The sequence below is a fragment of the Rousettus aegyptiacus genome, unplaced genomic scaffold (genome assembly GCF_014176215.1).
Source record: "Rousettus aegyptiacus isolate mRouAeg1 unplaced genomic scaffold, mRouAeg1.p scaffold_m13_p_17, whole genome shotgun sequence".
NCBI lineage: Eukaryota > Metazoa > Chordata > Mammalia > Chiroptera > Pteropodidae > Rousettus > Rousettus aegyptiacus.
In genome coordinates, this window is record NW_023416292.1 from 44076199 (window position 1) to 44098209 (window position 22011).

The 22011-nt window shown below is 43.2% G+C and overlaps 1 protein-coding gene across 9 annotated transcripts in view; it reads right to left on the bottom strand.

The window, feature by feature from the left end:
* The window catches only part of RIPOR2 (RHO family interacting cell polarization regulator 2), a 167976-nt gene that overhangs the window by 8800 nt on the left and 137165 nt on the right, over positions 1-22011 (bottom strand). For 5 of the 9 annotated variants that reach the window (XM_016140880.2, XM_016140879.2, XM_016140883.2 and 2 more), the window contains 10 exons: positions 21525-21568; positions 20455-20580; positions 20023-20171; positions 18574-18703; positions 14332-15009; positions 11504-11685; positions 9059-9227; positions 4300-4435; positions 2943-3104; positions 1846-2004 (listed from right to left, as the gene is read on the bottom strand). In XM_016140880.2, coding sequence (XP_015996366.2) covers positions 1846-2004; positions 2943-3104; positions 4300-4435; positions 9059-9227; positions 11504-11685; positions 14332-15009; positions 18574-18703; positions 20023-20171; positions 20455-20580; positions 21525-21568 — 1935 coding nt within the window. Of the gene's footprint in view, positions 1-1845; positions 2005-2942; positions 3105-4299; positions 4436-9058; positions 9228-11503; positions 11686-11714; positions 12866-14331; positions 15010-18028; positions 18176-18573; positions 18704-20022; positions 20172-20454; positions 20581-21524; positions 21569-22011 lie in introns of those variants that run through there. The other 4 variants (XM_016140887.2, XR_001596404.2, XM_016140886.2 and 1 more) reach the window with 4 other exon arrangements.

The following is a 22011-nucleotide window of genomic DNA, read 5'->3' on the forward strand; positions in this document are numbered from 1 at the left end:
GGTAACTGCGCCCTGATGGAATACAGGTAGTTGGTTGGAAAATGATAAAAAAATATATAGGGTTTTGAATCCCCTTTGGACAAACCGACGTAAGTATTCCATGACTAAGGAATGTATGCTAATCCCTAACTACATATCCAGCATGGGTGTCCATGTGCCGCAAAAACATTAGGATGAGAGTGTGTCTGGTCAGCAAAGATGGGAAAATATAAGAAAATATTCAAGCTCTATCAGCAGAATAGCATCCTTTACACAATGGACAAGTTTGTGAATTACAGGTTTTTTCTTTTTTGCTTTAATTTCCTATTTCTCCTGCTGTGGTTGTTCTGGTAATTTCACTGTTTTTAAATAAAGACCCTAATAAAAAGTCTCAAGATATGTAAACAGCTAAATAAATAATGGGAAACAACCGAAATGTTTGATAATCAAATACATTAGTACATATTCAAGTGCAGAGATACTGTACGACTAAAATAAACATTTCAAAGAATTAATAACATGGAATATAATGTCATTCTATAATGCATAATCACAATTTTGAAGTTTAAAACCCAGACACACTCAACTGAAAAGTACGTTAAAATTTCAAAAGTAGGAGAATGGGTGATTTGAACTTTTTCCTTTATATCTCTCTATGTTTTCTGAATTTTTTATGATGAGAGCCTTTTCCTCTTATAAAGATAGGAAGAAAGACATGAAAAAGGTTAGGGTTTTTTCTATTTTATTCTTCATTCCTACTGATAAATGAGTAGTTCCTTCCAGGGGCCCTGTATTAAGAAGCTTAGAGACATTAACTGCCACAGATGTAAATTGACTAATTTAGAAATTCGCTCAGAAAATTGATTTAGACTGGCAAATTTAGAATCAAGAAGTGAAGGATATAGTAAAGCGAGGCCCTCTGTTCCTAAGACAGGGTCTCTTGCCTTGGCATTCTCATCCTCCTGCTCGCCAGCACTGTATTCTTTGGGGCTATGTGCAGACACTGCCCTGTTCAGGCTGCTGTGGCACCAGGTGAAGGAAAATGTCTTCTTCTCACTGTGATGCCACTCGCCGTGCTGGAAATGTTGCAGGGCTTAATGTTTTGGAAGGAGAAGGGTTGAGCCTGGGTGTGGGCCAGGCACGCTGCTGCTGCCAGGTGCTGAGCCAAACCGTCTGGTCCCAAACAACACAGCTTGCTCCTGCTGTCCCCTTCACCTGCACTGTCAGGCCACAGAGGATTCACAGAGCGCACACTTGGGAACCAGAAACAGCCCCTCGCTGCCTGGCTCTACTCCCAAAGAGGTTTTAACTCATGGCAGATACTGATTTTATTTCTAATATTTCACATATTAGAAATAATATGAAGGCAATAACGAGCTCTGTCGCCGCGACCCCACATTGGTGCCTGTTCTTCTCATTCCCTGGACTTGCGGTCTAGATCTGGTTTTCTGTCCTTCCCTCCTTCCACTTTCCAACGTGTGCCCCCACTTGCTCTCTTTGGAACCAGATTTCTGCTTATTATTATGAAAGCACCACCAAAATGGTAACATAAAATAGTACTACCTGTAGGCTTGATCCCACAAATGGTGAACACATTGATGACAGAAAGAAATTACGGTGAGTCTTAAACCATTTACCAGCTTCCTGGTAATGGTACACCCTGCTGGATGGTCTCAGTCAATCCCTAGTTCATTGCCAAGAGGCTTACTAAGGTGAAAGGTCCAGAAGTCATTTAACAGGCAAATCTCAGCCCAGCCATTGACTTGGCAAGAAAAAAGTTACCATCACTAAAAACTATGACAAAAAAAGATCAGAGATAACTTCAAATTGAGCCACCACAAAGTGTGACCAAAGAACATATCCCACCTTGCTTGGCTAGCTGGTTCAGGTAACTCTCCAGGTCGCTCACACCGTGGCTGGTGAAGTAACTGTAATACTGGAAAACAGTGATGACTTCTGAGGACAGGCTGGAGGAAAGCAGAGGCTCGGCCTGGTCTAGGATTTGGGACACCAAGGTTCGAAACACTATTTGGAAAGAAGATACAAAGCAGCTTTTAAGAAACACGACCATTCATTCATTCATCTCTTTATTGTAGAATAGGATAGAGTGGAGTATGCAAGTGAACTAACCCTCAGGGTACAGCCAGGTGACTTCTGCATACCTATATACTGCATAACTGCCATTTAGATCAAGATACGGGACACCAGCTGGTACCCCAGCAGGTTCTCTTGTTCCCCTTCTTATAGCTACCTACCTACCCCCATGATAGGCCACCGATAATCTGACTTCTGTCAACAGAAGTTTGCCTGTTTCTGAACTTCATTTAAATAGAATTATACAGTATGCACTTTTGGTATCTGACTCCTTTTACTCATCAAAATATCTGTGAGATTCTTCCAAAGCGTTGCCTGTAGCAGTAATTTATTCTTTTAAAAAATTGCTTTGTAGGAGTCTGGTCAAGACAGTGGGAATAAAGGTATATACCCAGAGGGGGCAAAATGCTGTGGTATACCCTACTGTATGAATATGTTACAATTTATCCATCGTCTTGAGCATTTGAGTTGTTTCCAGTTTTTGGCTTTTGTTTGTAAAGCTGATATGAACCTTCTAATATATGTCTTGTTTTTTGTGAGTATAAGCACACATTTCTCTTGATATATTTAGGAGCGGAATTGCTGGATCGGAGGGAAGGAGTATATTTAGCATTAGTAGAAATGCCTAACAGTTTTTCCAAAGTGTTTATACCATCTGACATCCCTGTATTGCTGACATACTTTAGTAGCAAAACAAAAATACAGTGCCTTTAAAAGTCACTTCTGGTGTTCTGAGTTATGACATGTTCAATATCTCTCTGTTCTGAGATCTTACTGAGTAGGAGATGGTTCTCTGGAGGGTAAGTCATTTTTCACGGGTAGCTTTGGGACAGAAATGCTTTCCTCCCCTCCATAGTGTTGTCCTCTACCTGGGTCTGCAAGTCCTGGATAGTCTCTGTTGACACTTCCGGCAAAGCTGGCTTCCAGCTGCTTAATCACTCTGTCAGCTGAGCTGTGATAGACACCAACTGGGCTGCAGCACTTGGTCCAGAATGACAGCAGAGACATCTTTTTGTGGAATTCTGGAATGGCTAGAGAAGAAGGGCAACCTAATGAAGCAGATGGAGAGAGGTACCTGGGTATAGGTGGGGCAGGTATTACCAGAGGCCTTTTTTTTTTTTTTTTTTTAAAGACTGTTAGTTGGCAGGTGGTCTAAAGGACAAAGAAGTCATCTTTAGGAACTCTGCAGTCTGGGAAGTAAAAGCAAAGCTGTTTGCTTTTAGTGAGAGAGAGAACCAGCAGCTCTGCTCTTAGGAGATGCTCCAGTCATCTCATCTCTGGTAACTTTACAGCAAACAAACTACAGGATCAGAGAATCAAACCTCAGGAGGTTTTTCTGAAAGGGATGGAGCAGGACTGTAGGTGGCTGCAGGAGGTTTTTCTCCTGTCCAGTGGCCTTCACACTGAGATGATTGACAGGCACTGTGCCAGGGAGCACAGGGTCAGCATTCCACCCTCACCCTCATGTGGTTGTGGTCATGAAGGGCCTGGGAGAGGAGGGGCAAGAGTTGCTTCAGTCTCAGAAGGTCACCTGCTTCTGGCAGGACCAGCAGGAGGGATGCACAGGAAGAGCCACCAGGCATTTAGACTTACTCAGAGATAGCCTAGGAGAACCTAGTGTCCCACTGTTCTTACTAAACAGCCAATGTGAAAAAAGACATAAATTCTTTACAAAAGAGCCCTGTCACCAGACCACACAATTCAAAGTCATCTTCCCCATGTCAAGTTCTCCACCTAAAGCTCTCTGACTCAGGGATCCTCATAACGGCCTATGAATCCATGTATTTCTATGTTTTCCCCATAGGGTTTTGGGGCATCTTTTTGTTTGTTTGGGGAGAGGGAGCATCTTGCACTTGACAGTCGGCCACTGTGGGAGTTATCTTAGCCTGCTCCTTGGCATGAGGACAATACTGATCATATGTTCCAACACAGAACCACACGAAGAGAAACAGTCCGTGAAACTGCCCAGGAGGTGATGCTGGTGCTGCTTGTACACTGATTTTGGGGGTGGAGGCCCCTGTAGAAAAAGTGGTATGTCTGGTTTGACTCCGAAGGCTGAAGCGGGGTGTTAATGAGACCCACTGGTGTGGAGACATCTCCCTACTCTATGGTCCGAGAATGCTTTTCTGCTATCGATACTGGCAAAATAGTGCACAGACACAGTGGAGGCGTGGGCTGGTGGGCTCGCCGTTGACATGAGTGGTGGTGTCATTGGCAGGGGCTTACCTTCCACGACAGAACTGATGTTCCCCGTGTTCTCATCACTGACCGCTGAGAGTTTCTCCATCACCTGAATTTGCCTAGAAAGCTTCTCTAAGAGATTTCTTGCCACAAAAGGGGTTTTGCTCGAGAAAACAATTTGCTGATAAAACAAACAAAACCACCATTTCAATTATGTTCTTGTCAATAGTGCTTTCCCTCCCCAACCGCGTCCTCCCTACATGCAGTGGTGATGCTGAGTAAACTCATACGGTGTTTCTGCTACTTGGACATGTAACTGCCCATGCTAGTTACAACAGCTGAGGAAATCAGACACATGTTTTGTTGCTTTAAATTTTTTTTCATGCCATATAAATTCTGGAATGTTCTCTGTAGTGAGCTGCAAGGTTACTGTACATTCACAAATTCTCTGAAATCTGGAGGGCATGTTTAGGTTACATATCAGTATGTAAACAGAAAGATTCATTTTATACATGTAGTAATTTTTCACAGTATGGGTTTATTTCATTGCTTTCAAGATGAAAATTAGGAGCATGGTATATAATAGGCATAATTATAATCGAGCTATCTCATTATAATTAACAAGTGCTTATTAGGGAGCAGGTGCTGGTAAGAGCCTTATACTTAGATTAGCTCACACTATTTCTCACAACAACCCAATGAGGTGGGTACCGCCGATATCCCATTTTACCGATGAGGAAACTGAGGTACAGAGAGGTTAAGTAACCTCTTCAAGGGCACATAAATAGTAAGTGATTTTACTTGTGTGCAGGTCACAAGAATGAGGAACGGCCTGAAGGAGGAAAGGACAGACAGCACCTGCTGTCTGAAGGTTCTAGAGTTTTCTGTGTCCTGGTTACTTGGTAGGCATGGATGTGGGACGCAGACCTGTACTACCAACCTGTACCATCTAAAGCCTTTGGACTCTAAAACAAATAGGATTTCCAAATGCAAAAGTCTAGTTCAGCAAATACATTAGAAATAAACTACTTTATTTAAAACTTAATTATAGCTATTAAAAAAATGCCCATTTTTATCTCTGTAATTATATACCAAATGAATAAGCTCACTAATTCAGAAGTAAGTGTGTTAGAAATCAATTTTTAAAAATTTATTTATTTTAATTAGTTTCAAGTATACATTACATTGGTTAGACATTTATATAGTTCATAAAATGATCCCCCCAATTGCTCCCTCTCTCCCCTGACCCTTCACCTAGACAAAATATTAATGCTAATTGCATTCCCTGTGCCGTGTTTCCCATCTCTGTGACTGTCTATCTGCTACTATTTGTACTTCTTTAGCTCTTCACCCCATTCTCCCAGCCCCCTAAACCCCTCTTCCCTCTGTTCGTCACCAAATTATCCACTATATCTGTCAGTTTGTTTTTGATTAGTTTGTTCTTTTTATTCCTTAGATTCTGCATATAAGTGAAATCATATAGTGTTTATCTTTATCTGACTTAAATACCTTCTAGGTCCATCAGAACGATATCTTTTTCCATCCCCTTCCTTTTAGTCTGTGTGTCTTTTAATCTGAAGTGAGTCTTTGTATTTTTTCTTAAAGAAGTCCCTCCAACATTGCTTGTAATACTGGCTTGGTGGTAATAAATTCCTTTAGCTTATTATTTTTGTCTGGGAAGCTTTTTATCTGTCCTTCAACTATAAATGATAACTTTGCTGAATAAAGTATCCTTGGTATAGAATCTGGGTCTTCATCCTGTGGAATACTTTTTGCCAAGCCTTCTGTCCTGCATAGTTTCTTTTGAGAAATCAGCTGCCGGTCTTATAAGTATTCCCTTATAAGTAATTATCTGTTTTTCTCTTGCTGCTTTTAATATTCTTTGTATTTAACCTTTGGAATTTTAATTATGTGTCTTAGTGTGGACCTCTTTGGATCCCTGATTTTTAGAATTCTCTCAGCTTCCTGGGTTTTATGTCCATTTCCTTCACCAGATGAGGGACGTTTTCCATCATTATTTCTTCAAACGGCTGTTCAATATCTTTATTTTCTTCAGTTACACCGATCGGAAGGATATTAGGATCCTTAATATGTCCCATATGCTCCTTAAATTATTTTTATAGTCTTGGCATCTTATCTCTTGCCATTCTGCTTACGTGTCCTTGGCTTTCCTGTCCTTTTGATCCTTTTCTTTATTCACTTTGTTTATTCCATTAAATATACTTCTCATCTCAGATAATGTGTTCATTTCAGTTGGTTCCCTTTTATAATTTCCATTTCCATTTTTGCGTTTTTTGTCTCTTTATTGAAGTCCTCTACACTTCCCAAAAGTTCATTGAGCATCTTTATAACCAGTGTGTTGAACTCTACATCTGTTAGATTACTTGACTCCATTATATCTGGATCTCTGTTCTGTTCTCTCATATGGCTTCTGCTTCTTTGTCTTCCCATGTTGGCTGCCTTTCTGTGTCTGTTTCTATGTACTAAGTAAAGCTCCTAAGTCTCTCGGTCTTATTGGTGTGGATTTGTGAAGTAGGTGTCCAGTGACACAGTCCTGAGAGGGTTTCAGCTGCAGGCCAAATGTAGTCCAAACCTCTACCCCTCCAGCGGTAAGGTTAAGATTCAGCAAGCAATCCACAGATGTCGTGCTTATAATTGCCTCAAAAGGCTACACCAGAAACCGAGGACGGCTGCCTCCAGTGTGACTCTAGGTGCTGCTCAGCAAGGAGCACCTGACTTGCTGAGAATTTACCTGGATGTGGCTTGGGTGGGGCCTGAGTTGGGGTAGGTGGGGTTTCAGGAAATCCTCTGGGCAGCGCAACCTGTTATCCAGTTTGATGATGTCTCAGTTATGGCTATGTCCACGCACTGGTATGAGGGAGGACTCAACAGGGAACCGCTGCTACTGCTATACAGAGAATCTCGCCTTGGTCCTCACTCTGACAATGTCTCCCTGTAAGTCCCTGGTGCCTCCTGCACACAGCCGAATCAGCACCGGTGCTCAGAGCAAGCAGGTCCGTCATTGTGAAAATTTACTCGAGGACGTGGCCCCTTTAAGAGGCGTCTGCCACTGCTGCAGCCTCTGTCTCACTCAGCCAGTGGGGACCAGGCAGCCCTGTGTCCTCTGCCCTTCCTACCTTCTGCCATTGCAGGGTGATTTCTTGTATTTCTCCCTATTTGTATGGCTTGTTCATCTAGATCCCACGTGATGTTTGCTTGCTGTTGCTCCTTGTTTCTGTCACAACTTTGATTTGGTCACCAAGGGATGGACAGAGCCTCTATCATCTACGCCATTTTTTTCAGTCTCTCTAGAAATCAATTTTTTAATCCTCACTCCTTCGTTCTATGTATTTACATTATCTCTTTTGTTTTTTCTAGTGGCAATTTTCACCACAAAAGAGTTGAATTCTTATTATCATGGACTTATTACAGGGAGAAACACTGCACTGAATATTGCATGCCAATTAGTCTTTGGGAGAAAACATTCACTCCTTCATGGAAGATAGTCCTCTTATGTCTCACAAAATAAATGACTTTACCTCTAAAAGGTGAACAGGTGGTTTGCTACGCATAGAATCAGACTCAGCAAGAACAAAGAGCTCTCAAAACCATCTCATTCAAATGACTAGTGAATAGAGAATAGCTATAAGTAAATAACAATCTTTGCCCATTTTGGTCAAAAAAAAAAAAATGGCACCTTTGGCCAGATTGGTTGTCAGTATCAGGGCTTGTAAATCCAAGAGTCAACAAAAGAGGTCAACTGGGGTGTTGGCCAACTGAATGGCAAAAGTTGTAACTGTCAACCAGTTTCCCAAAGCACATCAGTGGCCTGAAGCCGCTTTGGGGTTCTTTATTCATGGAGGAGCAGCACATTCTTTATTGCATCATGAGCGTGTTACCGAAGAAACAGCAGCGCCCCACTTCTGGCCTTTCTGGGGCTCCTTCCTCCTCACCCTGCCTCTTGCCTTGCAGTTGGTCCATGCTCTTTGGAACACAATCTTCCTCTTTTTGTACCCTTCCCGATCATCTCATCCCCCTGAAACCATTATTTGTTTGCTTTTGCATTCTTTTCCTGTTCCTCACAGATCTATGCAAGCTGGCTAAGGACAAGATTGGGAGAAGACAAGCAACCAGGCAAGGAGGAAGCAGTTAAGCAAATGCTTAGGGGAAAATGCTTCGTTCAAGATAACTGAAACCTTTCACGCAATGAAAGAATTTCAAAATATTTTGCACCACTGTTGCAAAATCTTAAGTGGTAAGCAGATTGAAATGAGAAGAAAAATAAGTTCCATGGTGTCTCAGAATGAGAGCTAACTGGTGATGACAATGGCCTATAAAAGTGTTCTTTCTTGTTGCTAATAAGTAATTATTCCAGATTTGGGAAACCATGGTTCTATTTGGTGGCATTTTGCTTTTAGCTATTCAGGTGGTAGAAAACTCATGTGACATATTCATATTAACATATGTTCAGTAATACTGACTTTCAAAGTCCATTTGTTGAAGGCAGAATGTAAATTCCTTTTTTAATTAATCACATTATTCCCATCTGTTATCAAATGATTTGAAAGTGAGAGCTAACTACATTTGGCCTACTTTCTTGTGAGGTCTGGAGATCTAGGTTTTAAGATGGGAAATCCAGGGTGGAGAGAGGATGGGTGCACCCGTCAGTTTTGAGTTGGCTGGAATCAAAGCAGGACTGTTTTCTTATTTCTGAATTCTAATGGTAAAACTAAAAAAGGAAGCGTACTTTCCTGGTGCATAAACAACCTGGGCTCTAACCCACAAATGCAGTCACCAATCCTACCTGAACCAGCTGGGTGCAGTACTGTAGGTGTCTGACGATGGTGATGTCCAGGCTTTCGTTTCCCGTGGTGAGTGGGAGAGGGCTGCCTGCCACACTAGTCCCGACTCCTGTGTCCTCAGTCAGCGCCTCGCTAAGATGTCCCCTGGCCTCTGGGTGTACTGATCTGTAACTGTTGAAGCAGGAAGGTGAGCGAAACATTAGTGATTTCTTTCTGCGTGGAAACCACAGGTCAACAGAACATGGCTCATGTAAAGCCTCCAATAGCAGCACCTCTACTGACAATTTTGAAAAGCCAAAATACCTTTCAAAAAACTACTTAAGTTCAGCCTAGTCGCCAATTTGCCTAACGTTACAAGATCATGCAAACACATTGCTTCCGGAGGAGGTCTCTGTTTGCTTCTCTAGCACAATGAGCCCTTTGGAATGTCGCTCGCCAAGAAGTCTTTGAAACCTGCTCTCATGCTGCACTTACACTTTCCTGCTGTCCATGGGATGATCTGACAGATTTTCTGGGATTAAACTGTATTCCATACTTGCGGTTTTCCCAGAGCAGTGCCATTAAGAAATAATCTGCCAAGGCTTTTTCCTGGCCTCAGATTTACTGCCACTTGAAGAGAAGGAAAAAAGAAAACTGCCAAGAAGAGACATGATGTTCTAGCGACAAGAGCTAAAAGGGTACTGGAATCTTTAGAGCACAGCTTAGTTCTGCCATCCAGGTTTCGTTCAAACCCCACCGCGGAACTGTCTGAAGTTATATCATGGTGGGCACTTACATTTCAAAATAAATCTGTTGCATCTACTGTCTAATTCTTTTATTCTTGAAATGAAAGTGTGTGCTAGTGAGGGAGTTGTCTCATTTCACACATGGAAGGACAGAATTGCAGAGGCGTAACCAGAGCGTCCGGGTTCACAAGCTGAGCAGCTTCTGGCTTCTAGTCTCAAACGTCTCAGTCTCCACAACTTAAAAAGATCATGCATCGGAGCTTAGAAACATTGGATGCTCTACTCTGATTCACATTTGCCCCCAAAGAGAAAACAGCCTGGGTTCTGGCAGTCAACACATGGTGGTCAACACGTATTTAAAACACAAGCACACTGATCATTAACTAGGTTTCTATTCTACATGTTGATGTTTCCAGTACACACATACACACACACACACACACACACACACACACACACACACACACACTTGATTTAAACATCAAAATTGATTTTCTGTTTATACGCTCTCTTTAATCCTGAAGACATGAGAAACTGACAGCGGAATTTATCACCTTAAATCTCTAAATTCACACTTCGTAATAGAAATGTTGTCTATTTACTTAAGATTAATACCAATGATGTTTGATTATTCTGGTTCACCTTACACATTATGTGTAATAGAAATGCTAGGAATTCAAGAATTATATTTTGTGATTTACATTATACAGTAGATTATTCAATTATCAATGAAAAGAAATGTAATGTATATCAATAGAATGTTAAAATATATATGGACAAATAATGTTTTTAAGTATAAAATAGTGTAACCCCCCCCAAATAATAATAAAAAATAAAACACAAGCACATTTTTCACGATTTCCCCTAATACCTCTGATGATATATAGTAAGATTGATCAGATATATTTAATATCAATGTTATGCAAATGTACAAAAGCTATGATGTTTTTCTTCTTACAGAAAGAAGAAAGTTTAGGCTGACTTGATCTGTCATGTAGTAGTTTAAGATAACAAGTTATACAGAAAAATTTTTTGGTTTAAGAAGTATTTTGCAAATTTGATCAAGTCAGAAAAATCTCTGTGGAGTATAGAAGTATAACTTAAATCATTACATGCATTTAATAAATTTTCTTTGCTATGCCCTGAATTTGCTCAAGGGATAAATTCTATTTTCCACTTTTCTTTTTGAAGAAGAAGCCCTCCAGGGTCAACAAAACCGTGTAACTTGGAAACCTGTTTATATGACATGTCGAGGTAAGACAATCTACCTTTCCTTGGAGAAAGCGGTTGTGTATTTTTTGCAGCAACCGATGGAGGTGACTATGTTCCCCTGGGCTTGTTTTGCTTCCCCTGAAGTTGCAAAATAGACTCCAGGTCCTAGCTCTGTTAACAGTGGTTTGGGTACAAGGAAGCCCGATGAAGAAGGTGACAATGTTTCACCTTCATCCTCTCTTCCCACTGCCTCACCCCAGCCCCACCCCAGAGATGGCCACACTCTCCACTTGGAGGGCTGCAGATCCAGTGGTAGTTGTAATCATCCTTTCTTACTTTCTAAGGGCAATATGAGCCAGGGGGCTTAAACCTGGCTTTGAGATGTGCATCCATGAGAGATTGCTTATTGCTAAGACCCACTGGGCTGAAGGGAATGAGAGATAAAGGGGTGGGGAACAGGAAGGTATAAGGAAAGAAAGAGATTAAAAATAGATGCAAACCAAGGCTTACCTATTTTTCTCAGTTTCAGTGTCTGAAAATACTGAGTCAGCACCTCCTCCAACTGTACAAACCTCATCACCATCCTCCTCCTCGTCAAAATCAGAGGTGTTCAGGAAATCAAAGCTTTCTAAAGCACTCTCAACTGTAAGACTTAAGCTGGAAGACCTGCTGCGGCTTCCTGTGGGCTTGCACTGAAAAGGCAGAAGGCACCAAGGAGACCATCAAACACCCAGAAGGAGGAGACACAGGACACCCAGTCTGAGAGTGACATCTTTTTTGTTTCAAGCTTTTATTTTTTTATTTTTTGTTGGCATTAAAAAAAGGACACATTTTAAATCTTCATATTAAAAAGAAAAGTACAACCATGGATAAAATAAAATAACACAACATCTGGGATTTGTTCCAAAATAATCCAGAAGGAAGCAAGCAGGTAGCAGGATAGACGAAACGAGATTGGCCACGAGCTGGGCATGGTGGAAGCTGGGGTGGGGGTTCCGGGGCACGTGGGGATCTATTATATATTTGCTCTACTGCTGTTTGAAATTTTTATAATTAAAAAGTAAAATATATATATATATTACAACCAAGAAGTCTTTGGAAACAAAATTGCCACACTCCCTCTGCCTAGTGCTCTACACCAAGGAAAATACATCCAGTAGACTAATTGAGACTCATGGAGTCAGTGACGCTTAATAATCAATTCTAATTCCAAGTGGCACCATCTTCAGTGTTCTGTGATGGGATCTAGCTAGCTAAGGCACCTGTTCTAAAAAATTAAGAAAATAAATCCCAGAAACAGAAAAGTGCTCAAATCCACCTAACCCACACTCCCTAGGTAAGTAGCCTTAAATACTAATTTTACGTTTCCAGCTTATAATTTTTCTTTGAGCATCGAGGAGAAAATGAATGGCACAGGCACAATATGAAGTAGCCCTGCTTTCTCTGCCTTTGAAGAAACAAGTTTCATCACTTCCCTGGCTGGGCCCCGGAACTACGGGAACAAACCCATTCTATGACCTGAAGAATTCTGTATCACTGGACACACACAGAAACATTACAAACAATAACGTCCATTGCTACGGGCACAGAGGCGGAGAGAAGTACTCCCAAATATTCAAGGGCATGCTGGGGTGGATTGAACGGGACAAGTCCTGCAAGTTAGAAGAACTAAATGTCCTCCATCCAGTTAGGTGGCATTCCTTGCTGACTTCTTAACACAAGGTAGGAAGGGCCTTGCAGGGGTCTGTCTCTGACACTCAAGATGATACAAAAGCACACGGTCTTTTAAATCAGAGTTGTTCATTCACTCTCAGAGATCTCCGTCCAAGATGCAGCATCATTTAGTTTCTGATCCTCAAGATGTTTAGCATCCTAGGAATGTGAAGGGGGAAAAAAAGAGAAAGCTTTGTCCAGCTGATGCTTTAATGCTGGCCAGAGACAAAGCTGCTTGCCCCTGATCTAAATTCTGATGATGCCCTTTCCAACCTCAGAGGGAGAGAAGGAGCCAGTCCTCACTCAACCGATTTCCAGGGTTTTCTTTCCTAAGCTACATGCAGAACTTGATCGTGCATAGTATAGATGTATTTAAATATTAATCACAACAAAGAAAGTAGCTGTTAAAGATTTTAGTACCAGGATAGTTTTGGAACAACGGCAGATTGAAATAACGCTCTGGAGAGAAATCTATGACCACCAGGTTTTTATAAAACTAACAAATGACTTGCTTAGTGTTTCCTGGTGGACTGAGCTGAGAACCTTAGATGCCTGGAAATGGGAGCCACCCTCATTACTAGCTTTCTCTAGGGTGTCTGCTTTAGCTGAGGTCCATGGTGTCTTAGCTGACTGGTCAATGGTGCAGAGAGAACTTGTTGAGGGGATAAAAGATGCTCTCACTGGAGTACTAGACAAACAGATTCCATGCATGAGCCTTAAGTTGATGTTTTTCAGTTATGTTTTATAGAGAGCAGATTCAGAGTGTTCTTCCCTGCTTCTCAGAGGCTATGCCTGCAGCTGACTCTAACTCCAAGGATCTGGAGAGTCAGCATGAATTATCATCTGCCCTGGGCATGACTCCCTATCAGAGCCAGCCCAGTATGACCAAGAGGGATAAGATGGTCAGAAAAGCATTGGAAATGTACATTCAGATGTCATTGAGGTGGCTACATTTTAAAACACTCATACAAAGGGATGCAACAGATTTCTGTAGTTGACTCTCAGCTTCCCACTGGTGCCTTATTTTCAAGTCTATTTTCTAGACCAGTTCTTCAAAGAATGGCTCTTTCAAGAAAAAGGATCCTAGCTGTCTTCTCTACGGCAATATAGATCAGAGTGGAAAAGCAAAGAATACAAGAAGTGGTGGGGGATTCGATACAAAAATTCAAGCACCGTCTCCTTGCACAGTGTTTTTTTAAAATTGTGGGGTTAAGAGACGCCTCTGGCTCTCACATCGGGGCTATGAACTCTGACTTCAAGGGAATGGGTTTCCTGTTTTCCTGATACCCCATGAGGGATGTTAAGCAATAACCCCCCAATGAGATTATGGTGATCAAAGGGCCGCCATTTCACATCTGGAATTAGAACAATTAACTCTGGGACTTAAGGAGTTTAGATATTCTTCAGAGCTATTCATTTGACTCCTAATCATGTTAAAATCTGTCATCAGGAAAATAAGAATTGATATGTGCTACCGGTGTTAATCAGTGCCATTTAAATGGTTCTTATCTACTGATCTTGTGATGGGACAGGATAAAAAAAATTAAGATATGCTATTTCAGATAGAATGTTGGCTTAAGACACTCTCCCCAAACCTAACCCAATGTTCCTGAAAAGGTACTTACTTTTAGAATATCATCCAGATGCATGACTTCTTGGTTCAGATCCTGAAATTCTTTATACTGCTCTTTATGTGGTTCTAATGCAAGGAAAAGCCCATGAAAGGCATCCTCTAAGCTGCCGTCTAGAAAGGATCGACAGCCTTCGGATTCTCCACTAACAGACCCCTCGAAGAGCAGCTTCTCCGTGGCTGCCGGCACCTCAGCTGAGGTGAGCCTCTTGACTAGCTGCTTTGTGATGTTGCCTTCGAAAGTGTCCAGTTCCACAGGCTTGAGCTCAGAGGCCTCATCGGACTCTTGCAGAAGTGCTGCTGCGACATCCTTCTCAAGGAACAGGCGCTCGGCAGAGGCACCTGTGGACGCCTGGTGGGCCTCTGCTTTCCTGGATGCCTCTATGTCTTCTTGCAGGTGAGGCTTCGGCCCTTGACTGCCTCTTGAGGAGGTCCTGGAACACACTGAGCTGGAGTCGTCTGTGCCCTCATTCTGGGAGCACAGGCTGCCACGGTGCAGCTCCGCGGGGGTGATGGTGACTTCTGGATTTGCTGAGCATGTGCTAGAGAGAGAGCCGGCCGGGCTGGGGGCGAGGGCACAGTCCCCGTCGGGCAGGTCACTGAAGCTGAGAGACAGTGGCATTTTCTGCTCGGCCACCTTTCCTTGCTCAAAGATGTCATCAGGTAGATTAGACTGTGGACAAAAGACCACATTATTATTTTAAATACAAATGAGGCATTTGGCATGGTCTACTTCCAGATAAAATATAAGGCAATTAAAATAATAAAAAAAGAACTTTGTAATAGTAGCACTTTATTTGTTGATTTTGTGTGTGCATGTGTGTGTGTGTGGCAAAGGAAAACAAGCCCTTAAAATCTATTTCTGTGTTGAATCTAGGTGAAAGTCCATCACACTATTCCCAGTTTGTCATTTTTTCAAAAGAAGAGGCTGGAGACAATGGAATGATGACTGTTCCCTAAGTCCCAGGATCTCACACTATTCGGCAGCCATAGTTATGAATAATAACACTACCATTTTTTTTTTTTTTTGCATCTATCTTAAAGGAATCCAACATTTATGCTATTTTACTCAAAAGATGAGATGCTTTCTTCTTCTTAGGTTCTCATAAATTATTGTTTGAAAATCTCTACCCACATATCCCAAGTTCTTGAAAATGTTTATTAATTTAGTAACCACGCTACAGATAATACATTTGTATCACTTCTATAAAAAGAGAAAAAGACTGATACGCTAAACATCTATCTTCTAGCACTGCAAAATCCCAGAGCTTTCAGGATGTCTGGAAGCCGAAGGCCTCCGTCAAGTCACCCTGGGTGGGTCAGGTATGCTCTGTGACTCAGGGAGCAGAACTCAGAAGAGAGAGATCAGAAATATCCAGGTAGCCAAGATAATTCGATTTTGTAGGTGCAATTTCTAAGCCATGTTTCCTCACACTATGGTCTGTGTATAGTGTCTTAAGTGCTGAATGTTGCTCTGTGGGAAAAGTTTTCTAGTTATTTGAGATCAACTCCTTCAAAATGGATACTCTCTCTTGGATCCAAGATTTGATTTTAAAGTAAATGGTAAGTGTGTAATTTTATTATGCGTAAAGCAACGAATTATCATAATAGTGCTGGGAATGTTACAAATGTCCTAGCAGGTGAAACAGGCTGCAGATAGAAAGACAAGGCCCTGTCCTCCTCCATCAGTTGGTCCCATCACCGCTGGACCTGGAGCCACTAGAGCTCAACACGGCAGTCAGGTCACTCCCAGCGGTTCGGTCTCCTCCGGTTGGAAGGTGATTAACTTTAACCACGGAGGAGTAAAAGCACGTCATTAGGGCCCTCGAGTAACCTTTTGGGCTCAGCTTCCTCGCCTCTAAAACTGAGAGTGTTTTCCCCTAGTCGATACTATTGAACCATGTTCCTCAGAGTCCTGGGGGCGGGCTTTGGCAAGGGGTCCAAGGATTCTCCTCAGGAGCTGCAAAAGGGGGGTGGGTTTCCGGTTCCTCTTCTGTACCCCAGCCGATTTACTTCCATCCCTCCCTCCTCTATTTGTACTCTCCCACCCCACCCACCCCTACACACTTGTTATATCTCTAGGAAAGATAAAAGGAGGACTCTGGGCAAAGGAGTTCCTGAACCTCCTCTGGGGGCACCCCTTAGCATCTCACTGAACGCTAGGGTCCTCCAGTGGTCCTTCCCAGCCTGGTCTCATCTTCAGCATGCACATATCGTGGAGGCTCTGAAGGAGGTGGGGGGCCACTAGCTATGGTGGGGGGGCTGGGCAGTCAAGGGTCTTATTCAAATTCCAAAGTCCTCCCCAGTATATCCCTTGGGTCTCATGTTCCCAACTCACTTCGCACCTTCTCAAGTGGCACATGTTGAGCTAGAAGTTGAGATGACTGCTCGAGGGGCGGGCCTATAAACAGCTACAGCATGTTTTAACTGGGATGCAATATAACGAGGTAGGAACCAGCAAGAGGGCAGTGCCTGGGAGAGAGGTGGTCCCAGAACCCAACCTTGGAGGGCAGGGAGATACAGGCCAGGAGCAGGGAGGGAGTGCATTCTAGAAAGAGTTGTGTGTGTGCAAAGATGGGAGGTCCCGAGAGGGTGTGGTGAAGCTGGAGGGCAGTGGGAGCTTGGGGGCTTTGGGCTGGAGACGGGCAGTGGAAAGGTGGGAGGTGGGCCTGCCAAATGGCTGTGGCCACATGGGAAAGGCTGCTTTGAGGACACTGGTGTTCATGCAAAAGGCTGCAGGCGCCTTCAGTTTTTCCATACTCTTATTTAAACTATGCTGCAAAAACCTCTACAACTCCCTTCCACAACTCCCCAACTTGCAGCATATGAGCAAAAACTATACACGTTACTCTGAAAGCTGTGGACACGACTGGTCAGCTGGGCTGGGTTTTGGTATGTGTTTTCATGTATATTTTCCCTGTAGTCTTCCCATTCCCCTTGGAAACTCCACTAGAGTTTTACCTGATCCTTTTTACCTGTTTTTTTTTTTTTTAATTCAATGACTAATAGGAAATTATTATTATTAATTGGAAAACTTTTACTCTCTGGATATTCAAAGATTATTTTCATATATCTGTAAAGAGCAGATTATTCCACGTATGTATATGGTGTGTGTGTGTGTGTGTGTGTGTGTGTGTGTGTGTTCTCTTGTGACATTATGTATGACACATATAATGGAGGTTACCTATTGCATTCCTGACAGTGAATTAAAGAGTTTCTTTTACTAAGGTAGCATAAACTCGACAATAAACTAAGACAAAGAACCTCTTTGAATAAAAACAGCTCTAGTAAAATTGGTTTAAATCCTTTTGAGTTCTTCAAATGCCATTTTTGAAAACAAAAACTGTGCATAAAGACTGATATCAGTGATAAACTAGTTTATCTCGTGAAATAAAATCTTCTTTGACCTTAAGTGTAATTGTATTTTTTAAAAATGAAAATCTTGTTACCATGGATATCTTTGCCACAGTGGAGAAAAATCACAGCACAGATTAGGGGTCATTGGAAGAGAAGAACAAGTGGCTCCTCCAACTGAGCTGCATGCAGGACTAAGTTTCCCAGCTCGGGGACAGGACAGCGGTCACCAACCCGGTGGGCAAGACAGGGAAGAAGGTAAAACAGGAGACATGCCAGGGCACTCATGCTGCAGGCCCCGGAAGCCACATCACAGCAGGCAAGACACCCACACTCACATAAAACTCTAGCACGGCCTTGGGTCTCAGCCTGAGGGAGGGCAGGTCACTGGAAGAGTGGCTGCGGTGCAGCTTGGCAAAGTAAGTGTCTTGCAAGGCACTCAAGACAGACAGCCGGGGCTTGTCTGGTGAAGGGAGCAACCATCTCTTCAGAAGTCAAAGCAAGGGGGGAAAGCGTTAGTGGAAAGCATCAGGTTACCGCGTTGTGTTAGCTTTTAAGCAAGCGTTTCCGATTAGAACATCCACTGCTTTAAAAGGCTGATCTCAAAGAATGTTCAGAGAAGCCTATGTGTCATTACTGAAGCGACAGGTGAAGTAGGTGAGGGAGAGGAAAGACAGAGGTTCACCCCCCCCCCCATGCGCATGCAGCCAAAGGTATTTTGGAGTGCAACTTCCTTGATCACTGCTTGACCAGGGTGAACTTTAAGAATAACATTATCAGGAGTTATGGAGAATCTCTAATGTTGTATGTCGAGCACTGCAAATATGGGCGCAAGCACTTTCACAAGCTCATGTCTCTACTCCAGAAATCCCACTGCACTTACGAAGAAAGAGTGATCTTTGAAGGTGGGCGTTTCCGGGGTGCCCTGGCTGTATATGGACATCCTCCTCTGGAGGGCCGCCGCCTTGTTCCCAGTGCCCGAGGATGTGGTCACGTCCTCCACGTCAAATGGGCTGGAAAACAAGTCCCAGTGAAGACACATGAAAGTCACCTACAGTCGCCAGATCGCAGGCCAGGGAAGCACCGCATTTGACTAAAGCAAACTTTAACTGACCAAGTTGGTTTTCAGAAAATAAACCAAGAGAAAAAAAAGTAGAGTAGAAAACTGAGTCTAAGACCCACGCAGGGAACCACAGGTTATCACCACGGCTTTAAGCACAATTTATTTATATACCTGGGTATGTCTTTTTCTCATCAGCATTAGAAACATAAACATATTAGTACCTGCCAACACAGATAGTGAAAAAGTCTGTAAAAATTCTTTGAGCTTAATGGGCATAGACACTTTAACAATACAAGAGATTATTAACAATAGATTATTGTTCGGTTCTAAAGAAAACACTCAAAAATAGAGTATCGTTCATTTTAGTTGACACAGCCTCTTCCGCGATTGAGAGTAGAAAATTGGTCTGTCCACATTGACGCCACTTATCGTCATGCCATCTGGTTCATCCAGCAAGACGAAGCTGCGTTTGAGACACCCCTGAGCACAGATTAGGAAGAGGGCTGGGCAAAAAGTGCCGACGCTGATTCAGTGACAGGCGGCAGGGCCTCCTCTGTGTCCTGCCCTGGCCCTCCGTGTTGTACAGGAGGCGCTGGATGCTAACACACGACACATCGCGGTGACCTGGTGACGCAGCCAAGGCAGAATGCCACGTGAAAGCGGCGTGCGTGTTTAGTAACGCAGACGGCCTTCCTCGCGGAGCGACGTGGAAAACCACCTTTTAAGTTCATCGGTTTGACGAAATGTATTTTCTGTTCTTTGGAAGAATTCTATTTTAGTAAATAGAGTGTGGAGGGACTAAAGATATTCAAAATTTCCCAGAGTGGTGAAGAGTACAGGAGATGAAAACATAAGCAACTAAAACACCACGTCGAGAATCAGGATCTTTCTGAAGTCAAAATCTCTCATATTGGACAGTCATTTTCTTCCAAATGGGTTTATTTGAAAGACATATTTCCTCATACATATTTAAAGGCAGAGAAAGAGGGAAGGAGGCAGAATAAAATATTATAAAATGGGATATAGAAGAGGAGAAAAGTGCTAAGACAGAGGCTTCTCCCATGTTAGCGTGTGTGAACCTCACAGGAGAGCTCGTTAAAAAGATTCCTGGGCCCTGAGCGATGCTGACATAGAATGTTTGGGGTGGAGCCTGAGAGCCAGCTTCTGGAACAAATTCCCTGGATAATCCGATGGTCCACGTACCACCTCTGAACAGCACTCGCCCATAGCACATATTTCTATATGACGAAGTCAAAAAGAGGAACTTACTACCAAGCGATTTCCAGGTTCAGTTTGACGGTGCCAAGGTCATTGATGTCAACAGCCAGCACTTGAGGCCGGGCTGCAAACAGCTCTTTGGTCTCACAGGTCACACTGCCAACCAGGAGGTGGGTTGCCAGCCCTTTGACCTCTGTGACCTAGTCAAAGAGCAAGAAGAAAAGGCGTTAGAGGACAGCAGAGAGGACACAGCTAACTTCAGAATCACAGCTAACTTCAGAGGTGGGTATTTCCAAAGCCCAGCTGACACTGGCTTTGCCCGTTCTAACATGAGAGTGGCCAGCTTCACCATGTACTTGTGGTGCAAAGAGGAGTCTATGGGACAAGGGGACAGCAGGAGGAAGTTACGAGCAAATGTTCCTGCCAGCGGGATCATCCAGCTGTGGCACCAAGAGACAGCAGACGGCAATGACAGTTCTGTACCTTGATGGAGATCAGTCCGGCGATCAGAGGCAGGAACACCACTTCCTCTCCGTCCCAGCTCTGCTTGCCATTCACTTCTATTTTGCCTTTCAGTTTCCACCTCTGCCGGCCATACTTCATGAAAATCTGGGAAGAAGAGATAAACGGCACATGATCCGCCGCTCCCCTTCCCAACTAAACACTGAGATTGGAGGGCAAGCAAAAGCAGCAGCTGCCTCTGCCTGCTTCACCCCACCCCCTTAGTGTCCACCCTTCCAAATCTCCTGTGAGCTGGTATGTGGAGCAGATGAGGAGACGGGAACAGACTTCGAAAGGGGGAGAGCTCAGCGTCTCTGAGGCGGGGATGTGGAGTGCTTCCTTTAGTAAAGGTCATCGCACTGTGCCCTTCTGCTCACTCTTGTCGCAATTCCTCCTCAAAGGCACCAGAGCACAAGCCCACGGAATCCTGTCCTGGTTATCTTATTCCCCACACACCATCCCTATGTGTTGTAAATATTAACTATTAACTATCCTGTACCCATCGATGTAAAAATCTGTGTTTCTCCCTCTTGTTTTTTATCCAGCCCTAGAGGTTTCCTCTCTCTGCTTTCTCCCACCTTCTTAGTCTCTCACCAGTGAATTTCATGAGACCCTCCTTATGTCTTCTCCTTTGATTCTAACCCATGAAATAAACTGTTCTCCAGAGCACCGTCTCAGTCTGTTGAGATTTTGCTTCCGCGCATGACCTCCAGTGTTGCTCAAAAAAACACTTACAAAACTTTTCTATAGGTTTGGAAGGTCTTTTGTTGACACATTCTTAGAAGAAGAATGGGTGAAGGGTCATGATGCTTACACATTACTCTAAGATGGTTCAGGAAAACAACAACAACAACATAGCAAATATGGCATGTTAAAAATGGTGAGTCTAGATGAAAGGTTTGTATCAATCTCCAAACTTTCTTATTGGCTTATTTTTTTTTTCAAAATGAAAAATGTAAAAAGGGAAAGATAATTTAAGACTTGAAATACCAACAGCTGATCCCTCCCTCTCCAGACTTCAATTCCAACGCCCAGCCTGACGCAGCATTTACCTCATACTGATCTCCAGGACAGAGGCGAGCGAAGCCGGCCAGACCTGCAAGCAAGAGATCAGGCGTGAGGTGCCGAACACATTGCCCCTCCTCCCAAGCCCATACCGGCACATCCACATGGATAAGTCAGACTTTTGGGAACTTGTGCAGTACTTTGGGGACCCATCTATGGGAACAGCTATTGTTGGAATTCCGTCCGCTGCCGCTGGGAGGACATTCCCGGGTGAGGGGTGGAAAGGGGCTTTCTGCGGCAGAGACGTCTGTGCGGCGGGGTCTAGAGCTGCAGGTACCTTTGGCTGATTTAAGGTCCAAGCAGATTCCGGGATCACAGAATTAGGGCCAGAAAGAGATATTAATTTATTTACCCAACATATTCCCGTGTAAGTCAACTGCTCTCTTGTTTTTCTTTCTGTGCCAAGATTTGTGATTTCTAATAGGTGCCTCCCACATGTACTTATTCCCCTGGCCTCTCCCCAATTCACTCATT